This window comes from Agelaius tricolor, unplaced genomic scaffold (genome assembly GCF_023055355.1).
Source record: "Agelaius tricolor isolate 1412-34295 unplaced genomic scaffold, bAgeTri1.0.p SCAF_13, whole genome shotgun sequence".
Lineage (NCBI taxonomy): Eukaryota > Metazoa > Chordata > Aves > Passeriformes > Icteridae > Agelaius > Agelaius tricolor.
In genome coordinates this window covers 17,429,749-17,442,910 of record NW_027269273.1, presented here as the reverse complement: position 1 = coordinate 17,442,910, position 13,162 = coordinate 17,429,749, and the positions used below count along the sequence as shown (strand labels likewise).

Below are 13,162 nucleotides of genomic sequence, written 5' to 3'. Positions count from 1 at the left end.
TCTACATGGGTTCTGCTCCTCAGGCACCATCAGCCCTTTGTCCAGGGCACGAGGGGCACGTGCCCCCCTCCCCACATCAGCCCCCAAAGGCACCTCCAGGAGCTGTGCACAGCAGCAGCACAAGGAGCAGGGTGATGCCTTGGGCAGCCATTTGTGGTTCCCCCCAGGGGGAACCAGAACAGGGACTGTGGCCACTCAAACCTTCCCCTCTTCACTCTCAGGTTCCCTGGTTTCCAGCAAGCATCATGGGATCATTTTTCTCCTAGAGCTCAGTTTGTGACTGTGGGGAACAAAGGGCCATCTGTGGTGATGCAGTAGCAGGAAACACTGCTGTGCTCAGTCCCATCATCATGAAGTAGTGCTGGACACAGAGGAGGCAGCTCTCGGCTGCCTTGCACTGGGCACAGGCACCAGGCTGCTCTGCAGCTTGGCTGTGCCCTCCTGCCCCTTGCTGGGTGCCAGCAAGCAGCTGCTCACAGCTCAGCTGGCAGCAAGACCAGCCTGACTCGACTTTGTAAATCCCTCCCACTATTCTCCAGGAGAAACACAGCCGTGCACTGGGCACCTCTTCTGCTGCACTGCATTCTGGGAGCCACAATCCAGTGCACAAGGAAAACAGCAGAAAGCAGACACTTCTACCTTGTGGATTCACCCCATTTATTGCAGGCAAACAGATGGCAAATAACTAGAACACAGAAAAGTTGTAATCTGACTTTGGCCTCTGATTTTCCTGTGTGATTGGCAGCACAATGAAGGAAAAAAAAATTGTTTATCAAAAAAAAAGTGAAAGAGAGGATGAAAAGAATGTTGAACAATTAGTGACATCTCATGTGAACAGATGGAGGATTAATAATGACAAGGAAATTCAAAGCCATGCCTAACATTCCTTATTGCAAACAAGATTCTGCAGGGGGTAGGGATAATGCTCTTCAAGGAAAATCAGCAGAGGATAAATCATCCCCACTGGCTTTGTGAGCAGCACGTTTACTTTGGGAAGACGGTGACCACCTCGTAGCCCTCCGGGGGAATCACCCGTTCCCACGCGTGCTTCTCGCAGTAGATCAGCTCTCCCACAAAGAAGTGTCCTTTCTGCTTGAGGTTGGTGCCGCAGTCGCTGCACACGTAGCACTCGGGGTGACGCTGCTTGTCCCGGATCTTCACAAACATCCCTCTGGGGAGGAACCAGCACTGCTCAGTGCCCACTGTCTCCCTCCTCCCCAGCCACCTCCCACCCAGCCCAGATTTCTTCTGCTCCTGACAAGTCAAAGTATAGGCCCTACCTCTGGTCAGGCAAATGTTAACAGCACTTTTAGAAGCCCAACATGTGCTGGCATGGAAACTCTCCTCTAGGAAGTGTTTCCCAGCACTGACCTGTGTAAGTTACACGGGGACAGTCCTATAACCTGTGGTGGGAAGAATTACTGTGATGGCATTAGCTGGTGGCTGCAGACAGCACAACAGCATTCAAATGCCCAGGATCAAATGGCAGGCAGTAACTTGACAAATCTAGGGAAGCAAAATCCAGGTACAAGCCAACTGGATGGCAGAACAAATGCAGAAATGCAGGGATGAATACTGCACAGCCAGCACTGCCCTTTTGCTAGTGCCTGATGTGTGGGAGAAGCACAGACACTAGATCCTTGTTTTAATCTCAGACATGGCTGCTTGGGAGCTGCAGTGAACAGATCCAGTCAAATGTGGGCCAGCTCTTACTGAAGACTTCACAGCTCAGCCCAACAGATGACTAGGAAAACTACAAAAACTACACAGCAGTTTGTTAACTACCATCAGCCCCAACACAACAATTTTCCAGTATTATTTTGTTCCAGCAGCCATCTCTATTTTCTGTAATTCATTAGTTTTGAGTGCTATTCAAGGCCTTGTGCTTTCTCTCCAGACCTACCCAGCTGGTTGAATAATTACAGGGTTTGTCTCTGATTCATATTTTACAGGCAATGCATTTCCTCTCTAATGAATCTACTAGTCCAGATGCTCCAGGCATGCCAGGACCATGCAGTCACAGTGTAGCGGGTCTCAGCAACAATCTGATAGCCTGTGGCAGGCAGAATCTGAAAAATCAGAATTCTTCCATGACAATGCAGGTTTGGCTACCAGTACTTGATTGCTGTGTAGTCAGCTGTTAAGTTAAGGGTGTTGCAGAGGAAGAATTTGAAGAATTTGAGGTTGAAAAACAGAGCAACTCTAAGACATAGTTTTTCAATGCCGGGTCCCCCATGTGGTTGCACTTAGGATACAGCAGCTCTGTATCAAACCCAAACCCCAGGTCTGCTGGAGATGGATTTTACCCACATAAAGACAAAAAACAATATGCCTGCATAGACACAGTGGAGGTGTGAGGTCCTACAGGAGAGTAGGGAGCAGAATGCAGCTCTGCAGTCCCCACTGCCTCTGACCACCAAGGCAAGTCTCCATGCCACGCCTGGGAGCACTGAGACAGGAAATTCATTAAATACACAGGCCCTGAATGAAAAGGTCATTTTGTTTCCAAATGCTGTAAACAGATTTCAGATCAGCCAAACACTGCAGAAACAACTGTCTCAAGGTTTGAGTCACAGGGACTTGCTCTGGTTTCCACTGATACGGATCTGTAGCTGGAAACCCAACTCCTGCCTCACTGCAGGGACCTGCGAAGTTAGTGTTATAAAAGCTGGTGAGAATAAACGTGCCTTGAGTCTCCTGGATGCACTGATGTGGGTAAGTGAGGGTGCACTACCTCAGCCCCTGGCACAGGCATGGGCTGCTCACCTCAACCCCAGGGACAGGCTTACTTACACAATGCCAGATCCACATTTGTCGCACATGGGCAGCTTCTGGGCATTCCCAATCGATGAGGCCACCTTTGTGGTAGGGGCTTTGACGCTCCTAAATCCAGATGGTTTGGTAGGGTCTCCTGGGGGTGGAAGGAGAGTGCTTCAGAGCATGTGACATGCGTGGCTTGAGGCTGTTCCTCTCAAGCAGGTGATCTGCTGGGGGCATGACATTCTTTAACCCCAGCTCTGAGGCAGGGATTCATGCATGGAAAGTGGGCAGGGATTTAGGGATGTGTGGGGAGGAAGGAGAGGAGGGACACAGCTGAACCTCACCCTGGAAATGTGAGGGCTTGAGATGGTGGGCAGTCAGAAGAGATTATTTTCTCATCTTGAAAGCCCATCAGACTTCAGCTGATGTGTCTCACATGCACACATGTGCAAAGCAAAGCCTTGGCAGCACTGGAATCTGCCTGATGTGTCCTGATCACACAAAGTCAAGCTGATTCCCAGATTTGAGCTCAGTGGGTGTTCTGTTGGGAGGACTGTCAAAGCCCTTTTCCAGTCTGCTGTCTGTTTTACAGTGGAGTTGGTTCCCCCAAGACTCCTGGAAGATTTGATTAACGAACTCCTTATTGCAGAGCCCTGGGACACTGGGGATAACCTTGCACTCCCCTGCTGTTGCATAGCATGCTCCAGGTATCTCCCTCTTGCAACTTCTCTGGGGCACAGAGGCCCTTCTCTTCTGCTGGGCCTTTGCAGGAGACATTGTGCTGACCTGGATGCCTAAATAAGCAGTGGATCCTAGATGTGGGATACGAGGCAAGCCTTTAAATATTGCAGGGAAAAAGGAGCCTTTTATAAAGTGACACCAATGATGGGACTAATCTCATCTACATGACTTTTCTAAGGGGTTTGACACCAGTTAACAAGGGAAGGAGGCTGCTGAGACTCCCATGGTATTTCACCAGAAACACCTTGGACTGTGAGGGACACTGATGAAACCCTTCAGACCAGTGTCAGACCAACAGCACACTTCCAATGGGCATTCCCAGCGCAAGGGGCGGAAAAACCCTCCAAAGACAGAGCCTGGTGACCAGTCATGTCAGGGACTCACCACAGCCCAGGGCAGCACCGCTGACAGAAGAGGAAAATGGGGGGAACTGCCTGTCTCAGCTGTGGGGCAGGTGATGCTGTGCTGGTTTGCCTTTAGGGCAGCCTTCAGCTCAGAGGTTTGCACCCAGCTCTGTGCAGATGCTGGTCCAGAGGTACAAGTTCCTTAACCCTCCAAACATGGCAAGAGCCACCTGCCCTCCAAGAGCTGCTGCAAGTGAATGTCACTGGGAAGCAAGCAGCAGCATTTTCAGACTCTTCCATATCACTTCTGTTCACTCCCTTTGCCTCAACGAGTACTTTGCTCTTATCAGCAACATCGACAACATGTTTTTAAATCTCTCCTAATCAAACACCCACAGGAACCGTGCCATGTTCCACCCTGGAATACTCTCCATTTTTGAGCACAGGGTCAGGACTTAAAAGACCACCCATGGTGCTTCCAAACAGCCACATTTGACCGCTGTGCCTGGCCCAGGCTCTCAGCTGGTGTAAGTCAGTGCAGCCCACACAGTCAGCGATGCCCCAGGGCCTTGTCCCAGCCGGGCATGGCTCACAGCTGTCATTCGCAGGCCACTGCCTGGAGCCCCGCTGGGAGAAGGTGCCACCCAATGTGCCATTTATCACAGGGAATGCCATCCAGTATGCCATTTATCACAGGGAATGCCATCCAGTATGCCATTTATCACACCAAGGATCTGACTTGCAGCAGGGTGTGCTTGTTTGCTGCTGGCCGAGCAGCACAGGCAGGCTGGGCCATGGAGCATTGTCAGTTCACTGTGGAATAATGCCAGAGCCTATCCTGGCCCCCTGATCGGGCAGGCAAACCTTTTGCCAGAGAATCCCAACAATGCTGCAAATCTTCAAAGAAAGATAAAACAGAGAGGCTTTTGCTTCTTATCTTCTTCAGCACTGCTAAGCACAGGGGAGGACCTTGGCTTCGGGAGAAGTCCGGGCTACTCCTTCCATGCAGGAGCTGAACCCTCAGGGCAAGCTGCAAACACTCAATATGTAAAAGATTCTTTCAGGTAGGTATTTTAAAAGCATATTAGAGTCTCCATGATCCTAGTTTCTTTCTTCCTATTATTTCTTTATTTCCTTCATGTTGCTGTTTCCCTACAGATCCCTCAGACCTACCAGCACTTGGCTGATCTGTTTCTCTTTGTGGTGAATATCTCAGCACCAGGCTTTTTTTGGATTAAACTGAACATACCACTGCCAAGCTAATAACACAAAAGACTGGCCTAAGGACAAAAAAAAGGTCATTCTTGAAATTCTTTTCCCATTCATTCATTTTATTTTATGTTTTTTAAGGGGAGAAGAGAGCATGATTTAGCCCCCAAATAAATTAATTAGTTTTTTTATCTTAAACTCTATAGCTCTGAATTGTACAAGTCCAGACTTAAGATCAAGAATGCCAAGAAGAGCGAATTTTCAGAGGTTAAAAGCAATTAACTGCTCATTGTAACCCAGCTTCTATATTTTTATATTCAGCTGCAGAAGGGGATACTTTTTCTTGTGTAGGGGGATGGAGTTCAGAAACAATAGGACTCACTGAAGAGCACTATCGTGTGATACCATCCAAAGTCTTGGCTCTAAGATGGTCTTTAATCAGTGAATACTATCTTAAAGGGGGCAAAACTTTAGAAACTATAGGAGATTTTGTAACTTTAAAAATTCCTTCTTGATAACTAAATGTTGCAAGGGTTTATTTCTGCAGCGCTCACTCAATGATTAAGCAATGATCTGGGCCCACAAACACTGAAGCTAATAAATGAGAGAATATGAAGTGATCAAATTAGTGACTAGGTCTGTAGGTTTCTGTAGAAGCCACCTACACGTGCTACCTTAAACAATCAACAGCTAAATGGAAAATAAAGTTTTAAATGCTACTCAACCCAAAGAACAGCAGAGGGGAAGAGCTCAGATCAGGTACTCACCTTTCTCCTCTGACTCCAAGATCTCTTGCAACACAAGAAACGAAGCAGACTGTCTGGGTGGCTCATTTGACTCTTGATTCTCCTGCAGCATCTTGTAAACCTCAGATTGTTTGTCTATGGCAATGCTGCCTGGGGTCTGGTTATGCTGATCTAAACTGAGGAAGGAACACAGAATCCTCTTGTTAAATGGATGAAAACTAAAGGCAATCCCTCTAGCAGAACTTTCAGGATGCATCACATGACTGAAGAATGAACGTGCAAAGCACACGCATGACGGGAGGCCACAAACACAGAGGTGCTGGATGTGCTCCGGGCGGGACCCGCACGCTGGGCTGGGCTGTGCCCACACTGCTGTCAGCAGCTGCTCACTGACTGCCCCCAGCCAGGGCTCTCCCTGCTTCACAGTTACCACATGGTCCAGCAGCTAAAACCTGCCCAGGAAATCACAGCTCTGTTAACAGGAAAGTAAAGAATTCATGTGCTGGGATGGGAATCCCACCGAGTAGCTGTGCATCCATGCATGTTCCCTGCATGCATAAACCACCTTACACTGCTACCTTACACCACTGTGAATCTCAAACTAAGACAATTTATTCCATTAAAAAGAATTCTTTGCAAGTACCCTATGAATTGCTTGTAAATGTCACCTTCACCAAGTAACAGCTGTAGGGTCTAACTAGAAGATTCTCTGATTGGAAGTAATTTAGTCTGGTTTTCAAGTGAGTGTTACTATTTCCATTTTCTAGGTGGAGCCCATTTACAGTATTTTACTAAGGTTATAATGAGCAGGTCGAGGGCAGAGATTTCTCTCAGCTAAGGCTAAGCCCTCAGTGCAGCTGCCCTGAGGTGCTGCTGCCACCCCTCATGTCAGAGGGACTTACATCCTCTACTTAGAGCCCAAGGTGCTTCAGGAGCAGCTTTTCACAGCACAGAGTCATGGTGGTCATTGTGCCACTCGACGGGTCTTTGGGGAATAAAAAGGACTCTGGAGGCAGTACCTCAGATATACTCCACATGCTGTGGGTAGAGGATAGGTTAAACTGCAGGAGGTTATTTAGAATATCCCTTGGGAAAAGCTTTCCAATATGTCTATTAACACTGAAATACCAGAGGAGATTGTTGTGGATAGGCAAGGAACCTCCAAACTAAAGGATTTGAAAATAGTCTGGACAAATATACAGTGGGAATTATTTAAATCAGTGGTTTAAATTGCCAAGTGCTGGACTAAGGGACGGACTAAAGGACACAGGAAGGTCCTGCCTGCCTTGTGTTCTGTAGCTGCAGTAAAACATACACAATAAAATGAAATAGCTGACAAATCTCCTATGATACCTCAATTCTGTAATGTAGTCTTATAAATATAAATGGTCTACTCGGTTTCACCATTCTTGCACTCTGTGATTGCATGAAAAGTACATAAACATCCTGAAGTTCAGACTAAATTGCAGAGGGAAATCTTTTTCTCAAGGAGGCAACCGCATACTTTCAATGCCAATGACCGATTGAGTCATCTGGGAGTTACTCTACATAATAAACTCTTCAAGAATCAGAAGTAAAATCATCACATGAGTTATAAAATGCTATTTCCATAAAAAGGATTTCATAAAATGTTTCCATCTTTAGCAATTTTCACTGAAGCAGGAAGCACATTAGACATGCAAACAGCTGAACCTTTGAAACCTGAATCTCAGTTACTGAAGCTTTTTACCCAAATAAAAGAATTATGTGCCTTCTATTAGACAGAAGATGTCCCATGCTCCATATTACATTCATCTCATGTAAACTCATATACTCCCACTGCTCTATCCACCCATAAAAACATTATGCAAGAAGCCTTTCATTGCAGCTTGCATACTAAGAATGTTTCAATACCATGCATCCAAAAAGCAGAGGCTAAATAATCTTAGAAAGCATTAGAGTCAAACAAAGCCATCATATTTCAACCATGCATTGTGGCAGTGCACAACATACATATCAGCTCTCCCAGGTATGCACCCTATACATCCACTTGTACATACAAGATGTCCAAAAGGATATAAAAACCATCAAACTCAGATTTGTACCAGCAGAGTAAAATACCTCAAACTGTCAGGGCAGGAGGCTACGCTGCTTAAATTAAACAACATCTCCAAAAAGCATGTGTATCTTCTGAAAGGGCAAGGCCACAGGCACAGAAATTGTACCTGCAAGATATTGGGTCTCTGTATTACAGCTGATTTTTGGCACCTTCTGTTACACAGGTACTTTATCTGCAGCAATCACCAGCAAATGGTGTCCTTTTCTGTGTACACAAGTTCCCTCATGCAGAAACTTTGTAGGGAACAACCCCAGCCACATTTATTGGGTCTTAGACTTACACAACCATTACTGGATCTCATTGCTGTTACCATGGGAAACTTGCAACACTGACTAATACTTGATCACTGAGCCTTAAATATTGGCAAGAAGATAGTAATAAAAACCATAAAGACACAGCCTTGCACAGAATCTTCAAAAAGCACAGTTTATTTTTTGCTAAGGGTATTTTACTATTTTATGCCAGCCTATTTTGCAACTCTTACAAGAGTCTCAAGGCTACATGAAGGCTCAGTGCTTGGAGCAGTCCCTTTTGCCATTAAACAGTTGCTGATGACTGGGGCTCCTTTGTGACCACTATCAGCTCTCCAGGCCAGCACAGAGAGCTGGCAGTGGGACCACTCCTGGTGTGCACAGTACTGACTACAAGCCAGAGCACTGACTTACAGCAAGTAACTGCACTGAGTAACAAGGCAGGAGTAAATCCTCAGCCTCCCACAATCTCTTGGCTCCTGGCACATGGCAAAGCTTGGCTGCGTGCGTCCAGGGGTGAGGACATCAGCTTTTCTGCTTTGAAGTACACTGTTCCCAGAAGGGAATCGTGAGCAGTCCAGGAGCCATGAGATCTGGCTGTGTCCTTTTCTGGCCCATGGAAGCCCTGGGATTGACCACTGTCCTGGGCCACATGTCACACAGCTGCAAGCTGCTTGGTCAATAAATAGCAGAAGGTTCACAATTCATCCTTGACTGGACTCCTGCAAGACAGATAAAAGTGCTTTCTGATTGACCTGTCCTGACACTAAAGTCCTTGCTGTAAAACCCAGAGGCTGTCACTTAGAGGCACTGGCCACAGGGTTCCCAAGTACCACAAGGATGACAGCAAACAGCACCCAGGCCGTGTGATGCTGAGGCTCACCACAGGTCCTGCAGACCTCAGAGCATGCTGAGCATCCTCCACTCCTTTGGGCAGAGGTAGCCTGTGCTGCAGCAACCTCTGCAGACAAACTGGCAGGGGTGGAAACACAGACTGTCCCTCCATGTGCCTGGTGCCTGCCAGGCTGCTCCAAACTCCTGACTTGTCAGCCAAAGATGGAGAGCACGAGTACCTGCTCCAGCCTGAAATGAAACATGCTCAGCACACATCTATGGCCAATGAAAGAAAAGAACAAAGACCAGCAGCATCTGTCAGTCACAAGCAACAAAAGTTATTTCAAGTGCAGGAAAAATACCAGCTTTCAGGATAAAGCACTCTCCTACACTCAGCAAACCCATCTGCTGCAGGTGGCTCCTCCAGAAAAGCCAGCAGGTGCTGTCAAGTCCCGCTGTGGGGGTGTGCAGGGGGCAGTGGACATACTGACAAGCTAAAAACATGTTTTGGTGTTTCCCATGGTGTTGGGCACAGACACAAGGCAGAGAAAGCTCCTGTGAAGAGTCATGCACTGACATTGGAATGGTGAAATGCAAATGCTGTTTTCTTGTGACCGGACAATGCCATGAGCCACAGACGGGGACGAGGGACTCGTGGACACTGAAATGCAGATGAGCAGGTGTGCTGAGTTGGCTGCAGAGGCCAGGGCAGGTTACCTGGGGAAATCAGGGCTAACAGAAGAGATCTGCCCCTGCAGAGTTGCCATGATGTTGCTCTGTGAATAGAGCTGCAGGGGAGAATTGAACTGCACGTGCAGCACTTTGAGTCCCGGCACCTCCACTTCCACAGGGCTGTTGGGGCAGACCTGGGCTGCGTGCTTCAGCTGCTCAGGCCCCACTCGGACCTGGCTGGGGCTGGAGGAGGAGCTGTGCCTGCGCCGCAGCTCGGAGCTCTGCAGAGGGTCGTACACGGAGGCCACGGGAGCCTGCATTGCACCCACCGGCGATGGGCGGCTGCCAGCCCACGCGTCCACACGGGCAGGGGGAGGTGGGCTGTTCAAGATTTGGTTGGGGTTTACATTGCCAAATTGAGGGCAAAATGCAGAGGAGGAAGAAAGGAAAGAAGAAAGAAATTAATGAAGGGCAAAGCAAAATACTTCAAGCCATCAAGCAGCTGCAGAATATTGTCTTAAGGACACACCACTGAACACACAACTTTACAGGCTTCTGGCTAATGCTGTGCCTCTGGTCTCATACTCCAGATGTGTCCACACAAAAACTAAAAAGTAAGCCCTCCACGGATAAGCAAATGCATGGGTTGTAAAAGCAATGAAGAAGTGGCAGCAGGGGTTTCATTTTACAGTAACTCCCTGCACACACACTTGTGGTCCCACTGTCCAGACAAGGAATGCCACCTTTACTGCTGCTCTCCTCAAAGCTAGCCTTGGCATCCTACTGAGGAGTAATCTCACCTCCCATCCCAAACCAGATATGCTTAGCAGTAGGGCTTCTCCATCCCCACCTGCTTTGTGACATCAAATCCAATGGACATATTTGCTTTTATTTCTCTATGTACTACAACCCTGCATTTATACCACACACCCTCTAAGGATGAAGCATGGACTAGGTCTCCAGTCACATCACCATGTGCAGTAGCAGGATCAAGTGCTGGGTTCAGATAGCCTGTGTATCTGCAGGATGCAGGGTGGAGATGCAGATAAATGTCAGGTAAACCCAGAGCAAGGTCAGGTATATACCAAATAACTCAGTGAAACAGATGGGCAGGAATTTAAAGGTAGCTGGAAGACTGTGTGTGAAGGGAGAACCTAGACATCCTGTGCTTGTGCACTGGGGAGACTATTCTGGGTTTTTAACATCAGGCTGAGGTCCCTGGCTCTCATTGAAAACCAGCAGTAATTCATTTGCTTTTGATGACTCTGTAAACAAAAGCATGTTAGCATCAAAGCCTCATCCACAGTTTTCCCAGCATTCCTTTGCAACTTGCTGTGTTTCAGCAAGGAAAGGATGAAAGAGATGCCCTGTATCCAAGATGGAGCAGGGCTGGCAATGGATGCTCCTGCTAGGAGGAGCAGAGTGAGCCACAGCTCTAGAAGGAACCCAGCTCTTTGCTGACCCCTGCAAGAGAAAGGGATCAGCTACAATGCTCCAGCCAAATCTACCTGGCTTCCAGGGAGCGCTCGCACATGGAGGGGACACCAGAGCAGACTAGGGATCGTATTTCACTGCCAGATGGTCCCATCAGGTTAATGCAATGTCAGATTTCCCTTGTCCTTGCTCTGCTTTTGCCCAGCCCCTGAATGAGGCTGGTGAGTCTACCAGAAGCAAATGAACAATCTGTCACCTCGTCTGCCAGCTGCAGCACTGTAACTGCCTGGAAGGGACCACGCTGCAGACTGGGCTGCCAATGCAAGGAGCTGGTTTCACTCGCAGGAAAGTTGTCAGGCTTGTGTTAAACCACAATCAGGTCTTTGTACCCTGCAACAGCAGAGGCTGAAGTTACTTTTGCCTCCCCATTCTCAAGTCAGAAATTTAATCAAGTATTACCAAAAGCACTGTTCTTCCAGCTTTTATTATAAAAATAGCCAAAGCCTTCTAGGCGGTTTGATATTGCTATGCAGAGGCTTAGGGCAGTTAAGCAACCTGACCATCACAGCCAGAAAACTTTCAGGTAGCTTCTGGTTTATTACCTCCAATGAAAAAAGGGGAACTTTGAAAATCTAGGATAAAATAATGTCCTTGGTGAGGCTCAGTTGCAAACACAAAAATGAACAGGCCCTTTTAAGGTTGGGACCCTTTTCAATCTCATACATAAAATCCCTCACACTGAATGAATGCTTCAGCTACTCTTTAAAACTCCTGTGAAAAGCAAAGTTTGATAATAAACCACAGAAATATCCAGACCAAGGCAGAGCCTGGCTATGAATCCCAGGCCAGCTGGGAACAGGGATGGGTGTGCTTCCTGCACTAGCTGGTGCCATTCCTGCCCAGCATGGCAGTGAAGCAGGCACAAAACACTAACTTTAGGAAGTGCTTGTAACAAGCTATCAGGCACCTGTTCAGACCAGCGGGCTGGTATGTCATGCTGAACGCACGCGGAAACTGCGACGGTCTCTGCTGGACAAAGAAACACAACAGCATTAATTTCATGTCTGCACCCATGAAACATTCCCCACTCCTCTGAGCCCTGTCCCTGGAACAACATCCAGACTTGTGCCTCTTCTACTCCCGTTGTCCTGAAAGAGAGCTTGCCTTGGTTTAACAGACTGGTACCTTTGCAGTGAACTTGTGTCTCCTGAAGCCTTTCCCTGGAGGCCCAGGGAGGGAGAGGGATGAGGGAGGTACTTACGGCTTGGTAGGCTCCAGGGCCCCAGGTGATGTTTTTGTCTCCACTGCACTGTTGAAGGTCTGGATGTTCTCTGAGGAGTAGAGGCCTGCTGGGCTGTTGTACTGAGCAGTGATCACCCTGGGGGCAGAAGCTGTGGCAGCAGTGAAGGGCACTGCACTCCGATTGTGTGCACTTCCTATGTGCTTTATTTCCTGCATGCAAAGGAGCAGAGGCAACAGTCAGAGGTGCTCAGGCATGCAGGTGGATGTGACAGGGCAGCCCCACAGCACTGCAGTGGTGGCCTCCATGTGTGGTCTCAGCTGAGGAGCAGGTGACCACAACCACCAAAGCAAGTGAGCATCCTCCAGATGGCACGAGGGCCCATCCTGGTCGGCTTCAGGATGACCTTCAGGACATTTCAGCATTGACATACTGGCAACAAAAGAGCTCAGAAACACTGCCAGAGCTATTAGCTCAAGGTGCCACACACCTGGGAGCTCCTGCAAGCCTACAGTAAGCTACAGGACTAACTTCCTCATGCAAGACTACAGATTTTAAGCATTCCTTGCAATTCCTAAGAGCAGGTTTGATTTCTATGGAAAAGAGAAGATGAGGGACAGAAAGAAGAGAACTTCTCAATGACATCTGAAAATTCAGCTTCCTTTAGATAAGGCAACCCAAAAAAGAAGGGATTTGTCATTACTACAAGTGCTCTGGAGCATCTCTGCTCCTTCAGCTAAGACCAGGGTACACAAATGTCACTGATGAACAACTTTGGAATTTCTGGACAAGAAAATCCACAACAAAGGTGTGAAGTGCCATTGTCAATACAA

The 13,162-nt window shown here is 47.8% G+C and overlaps 1 protein-coding gene across 6 annotated transcripts in view; it reads right to left on the bottom strand.

The window, feature by feature from the left end:
* Positions 1–633: 633 nt before the first annotated feature.
* PDLIM1 (PDZ and LIM domain 1) overlaps positions 634–13,162 on the bottom strand; it is a 44,784-nt gene continuing 32,255 nt past the window's right edge. For 3 of the 6 annotated variants that reach the window (XM_071438974.1, XM_071438973.1, XM_071438975.1), the window contains exons 4-8: positions 12,351–12,541; positions 9,701–10,036; positions 5,822–5,976; positions 2,794–2,911; positions 634–1,171 (exon numbers count right to left, since the gene is read on the bottom strand). In XM_071438974.1, coding sequence (XP_071295075.1) covers positions 985–1,171; positions 2,794–2,911; positions 5,822–5,976; positions 9,701–10,036; positions 12,351–12,541 — 987 coding nt within the window. In that variant the 3' untranslated portion in view covers positions 634–984. Of the gene's footprint in view, positions 1,172–2,793; positions 2,912–5,821; positions 5,977–9,700; positions 10,037–12,056; positions 12,119–12,350; positions 12,542–13,162 lie in introns of those variants that run through there. The other 3 variants (XM_071438979.1, XM_071438978.1, XM_071438977.1) reach the window with 3 other exon arrangements.